The 4,949-nt window shown below is 38.3% G+C and overlaps 1 protein-coding gene across 1 annotated transcript; it reads left to right on the top strand.

The window, feature by feature from the left end:
- Positions 1-325: 325 nt before the first annotated feature.
- On the top strand, positions 326-4,261 carry LOC142496445 (nicotinamide N-methyltransferase-like). The gene is made up of 3 exons (XM_075603139.1): positions 326-522; positions 1,928-2,135; positions 3,785-4,261. Exons 1-3 carry the CDS (start codon positions 327-329, stop codon positions 4,212-4,214), a joined length of 834 nt encoding a protein of 277 aa, XP_075459254.1. The 5' UTR covers position 326; the 3' UTR covers positions 4,215-4,261.
- The last annotated feature ends 688 nt before the right edge of the window (positions 4,262-4,949 follow it).

The following is a 4,949-nucleotide window of genomic DNA, read 5'->3' as shown; positions in this document are numbered from 1 at the left end:
GATAAATAAAAATCACTCAGTCACTGTAAATATTCTGGTCACAAGGTATCCTCTATTTTGTGCAGCAATGTGCCCATGAGTACATCTGCATGTGTTCCACCGGTCTATAAATACAATATATATATATATATATTTATATATATATATATATATATATATATATATATACACAGATGTGCACTCATGGGTACATTGCTGCACAAAATAGAGGCTACCTTGTGAGAAATTTTTATTTATCTAATAAAATTTAGCATATTCCTGTCTCAATGTCTGTGTACCTGACTAGTCAGCTGCTCTTTCCAATCAGATGATAAATTCTCACACACATGAAGTTTGGAAGACACAGAGTCAGAGCAGAAGAACAGAAGATAAACCCGATGGATTCCAGCCACAAACAGTACCACGATGTGGACATAGATCCAAGAATAATATTGGACACCTATGCTTGTGCTGAAAATAATGATTTGCAAGATGAGATGGTGGAATATCCACTAAAACAACTGTATAAGGCATTCACATCAGGTATGTGTGTTTATTTCTGTTCTGGAAACTCAGGACATTAATATTTACACTATGCTTTTTAGGGAATAATGCTGGGGAAACATTGCATTCTTAACGTTAGTAAATGAATACAGGGTTACTATTAATGATATGTTAACTTAGATTTATGTCACATTATAGCGTCAAATCTGAGTCTCAGTTCTTTGCTATTTGCAACTGTTATTTAATATATTTGATTTTAACTAGTATGTTTTAAATAAAATTTAAGTGGGAAATACTAGGATAATAAAAAACGTCTCCTTGATTTTATGTGGTATAATTTTTGCACCAGATTTGAAGCTGGCAAACTTTGATACATAACCCCTCTAATCTGAGACAGTCAGATATAAGTTGAATTTTTCATTTAAAATATCAGTAATATTGTCTTTTCCAGCAAATAGGAATTCATCTTTTTATAATAACTAATAAAGATGGGTGACACAAGGTGTGAGAAATCAGAACCCACCAGAATCGTACATTGTAAACCCAAATCTAAAACCCTTAAGAAACCGACAGACAGACAGACAGATATTTGGATAGATAGAAAGTTAGATACCTCACCTTTTCTTATATGAATTTGTATAATCATATTACACCTGCATCAGTTGGTGATAGTTTTCAGTTGCAGTGTGATAGTTTTCCGTGGTGAAACATCAGTTGGTGATAGTTTTCAATACAAATGCAATGTGACACAGAGACAGATACTGCACCGACACACTTTATTCAAGCAAATACCCAGTATGTACCTGGCAGAAACCTGGAATGCGCCGCTCCTCACCTCTGACAAGCCCCGTTGCGTTTGCCTTCCCAGCCTGGGTTCATGCCTGGCTGACGGGCGGCTGATCTGTTAAATGATAATGATTAGGATTTAATAGGCTGCAATTCTTCGCGTGTCTACCAGATGGCATAAATTCATGAATTGTAATGCAGTATACAGTATATATATATACTGTGCAGTATTGCAGCCAGCGGGAATAAAATGCTTCAATCCCTGCCTGGAAAATAACCCAATGCACTCGGGCAGAAAACAGTCACAAACCTCAATACACCCGGGTATACCCGAATTCGTGGGACTAGCCGAGCTCGAATAAAGTGTGTCGCCAGTGTACATGTCAGTGACAGAATCATCTTACTTAAAAGATGTTATCATGAATAATTATCTCTAACTTCCATGCACCCATTACACCCAGGTATAGTTCGATTGCACAATATATGTTTGTTAATAAAATCCCTACATCTTCTATAGTAAGGTCTATAATTGCATTAACACAATCACTACGTAGAGATCAAAATTGAAGCTTGATATTTCTAAGATTAAATAAGAGGAGGCTGGATACATAATTGTTAAATCAGTATGATTTTCTGGACCTTTGTCTCTATGCTTTAGGTGGTGTCAGTGGAGATACACTAATTGATATCACCATGGGTCCGGCACTTTTTCATCTCCTGTCAGCCAGCGAAATATTCAAGGAGATTATTGTGTTAGAACCTGTGGAAACCCACCACACAGAACTGGAAATGTGGTTGAAAAAGGATCCAGGGTCCTTTGATTCGTCTCATCTGTCCAAATATGTCTGTGACATGGAAGGCAAAGGGTAAAAAGTCATTTGTAGTCCATTATTTTTTCCTAAAAGTTACAGTTTCTTCTTTTTTCTTGGGGTATTGTTGGTATGAATACCACAAATGTCACCCATGTTCAGAACATGTGTTAAATTCAGTTTCGGGTCCAATCAAAACGTACAGTGATTGCAAGGTGCATAACATAAAAATATAGGGAAAGGGCACAGAAAGAATCATGAAAAATGTAATCAGGTTTGAAATAATAAATAAAAAAAATCTTAAAAATAAATTAGTCAATTAGTGCTGTTTTTGACTATTTACTGTTCAGTCCTCAGCAGATCTATAAATGTTGAAAGAAATTTGCTGTTATTTTGAGAACTTTCTAGATCCTATTTAATTTATTTGTGAAATATATTACTTGTAAAAATACATTTAGATATTAGTCTCATTTTCAGGTAAGTCAAATGTGGGGGTTCAATATGAGCTTGTTAGGTGTCCAGTATATTTTACAAATGTGATACCAAACAGAAATTATACAACAAATGGTATATGGATAATGCAGATATTTACTTTTTCTGCTGTATTTGTTGTAAAATACTGAACACCAGATTTCTTTCATTAATCAGTGCAAGCATTGAGCCACACTAAGTAATCCCTAAAAACTCTATAACAATTACTCCATCTGGTATGTGAAAATGCACATATGAATCTGCAGGTATGTACTGGATCCTAACTCATGTAGTGTCTGTTTCTCCTAGATATAAAGTTACACGGCTCTGTGAATGTGTACAATGATCACAGGCGCGCCATTATACAGATGTAGCGGCCTTTCTTACTCACAGTGCTGCGTTATGCTGGCATACAGTGCAGTATTCTGTGATATTCTGTCTTATCACTGCCACTGAATCCTATGGAAACTGTTTGGCATTCTGTGTTACAAAGGGATATGTTGTTTTATTGGAAGGAACAATAACCCTTACTACATTTGTGTATTTAATGATAAAGAATTATAACTGATAGCAATGATACAATATTTTCATGTTCCGATCTTCTTAGGTCATTTCCAGGGTGAAGCTGAGCGCGCGTGCGCACTCGTGCTTAGTGGGATCAAATTGTGATAATGTGTTTGTCCTGAGTGTGCGGGTGCAGGTGCCCGTGAGCGCTCCACGCTTAGCTGCCTCCCTAGACAAATTCTATTGAAATTGTCGTGCTTGCCCTGGTCACGTGCACGGTATAGCCAATGAGGGTGAACCGCTCAAGTGACATCATGGGCATGCCTGTGATGAGCGAGCCCCTAAATAGTGTTGGGACTTAAGGGGTTAATGTGTAAACTGTGCGTAATAACTTGCATTCCCCTTCACCATCTGTATTTGTCCCAGATTGCAACTACACTGGACACTAGACACCCCTGCTTTCACGTCATGGCGTTCGAGTGAATACAAGGTTATCTGTATCTAATTGAAGTTATTTCTAGGCATCCTTCTCTTGTACTGAAGGGTTACTGTACAAATGTAGCAAACTTTATTACAGTGGGACATACATAATATGCATAACGCTGCAGTGGGTCAACCCCTTATTTAGTAGACTTGGCCAAGCGCACAATGGGGAGATGGGCAATATCATGACTACATCGGTATATGTGACATAAGGTTATGCTAACATCATTATTTCTACTGTTTTTCAGTGAGGGTTGGCAAGAAAAGGAAGATAAAACAAGAAGAGCAGTGACGCGTGTGCTAAAATGTGACCTCACCAAAGCCAACCCATCAAAACCAGTTGTGTTACCCCGAGTGGACTGTCTGTTTACTGCTGCATGCTTGGATGTTTTTAGCAAACACCAAGATGAATATCGCAGCATCCTGAAGAACATGTCATCACTGCTAAAAGTGGGAGGGTATCTCTTACTGTTTGGCTTTCTCAATATGTCATATTTCAAGCTGGGTGAGCACACACTTCATATTCTGACATACGATGAAAAATTCTTACGTCAGGCTCTCAATGACACAGGTTATATCATCCAGAGCTTAGATGTGTTTAGCAGTAAGAAGAAATCAGATCTTGTGGATTATGATCACCTTGTGTTTGTTGTGGCACGTAAGGAGAGGGAGATTTAAATGTGCATCAGAGTGACCCAATAGCAGGGACATAAGTAAGGCATATAATCCTGATTTGATTGTTTAAAAACAAAGACAAATAAAGCATTTGAAAAATACATTTTTAATTGTTGCTTCAATGGGTGATGGTATAAATCTATTTGCTCCGTAACCTTTGTGTGATATTAATATGCATTAAACAGGTTGAACCATTCTTAATTTTCCTTCCCTCTCCCTTTGGCACAAGGTGATGGGTTTGCATACGTATGATAATATGCCAGCTGGGTCAAAGTTGGAGGAAGCAGCATACTGGTATTGAAACATAAAATTTCAGGTTATACAGATATAGGAAACATGACTTACCCACGCTGGACCCCTCTCCCATTCCTAATAGACACCATACAACTTCTTGGGTGAAATTAACGGCCACAGCTTTATTTATTACACCGATAAATATCTCATATGTATCCCCAACTAGGGACCTATACAGATTGCTCTGCTCACACCTACCGAAGCTCGAGAGATACCCTCAGCTCTTGCTCATCTAGCCCTTTAGTACATTAGTCTGAATGCACAGATTCCAGGAAGGTCACCACCTCACCAACCGAGCCTAGTTTGGAAAGATACAGCCTTCCCCAAATTCCATCCGGAAGTCACCACCATTCCAGCCGCCCTGCCTGGAATGGTACCATCTTTCCAACTAAATAGTCCCCCTCCCAGAGTAATATTACTCCCGCCAACACATACCCCAAGATG

This window comes from Ascaphus truei, chromosome 6, assembly GCF_040206685.1.
Source record: "Ascaphus truei isolate aAscTru1 chromosome 6, aAscTru1.hap1, whole genome shotgun sequence".
Taxonomy (NCBI): Eukaryota; Metazoa; Chordata; class Amphibia; order Anura; family Ascaphidae; genus Ascaphus; species Ascaphus truei.
This window is presented reverse-complemented; position numbering and strand designations above follow the sequence as displayed.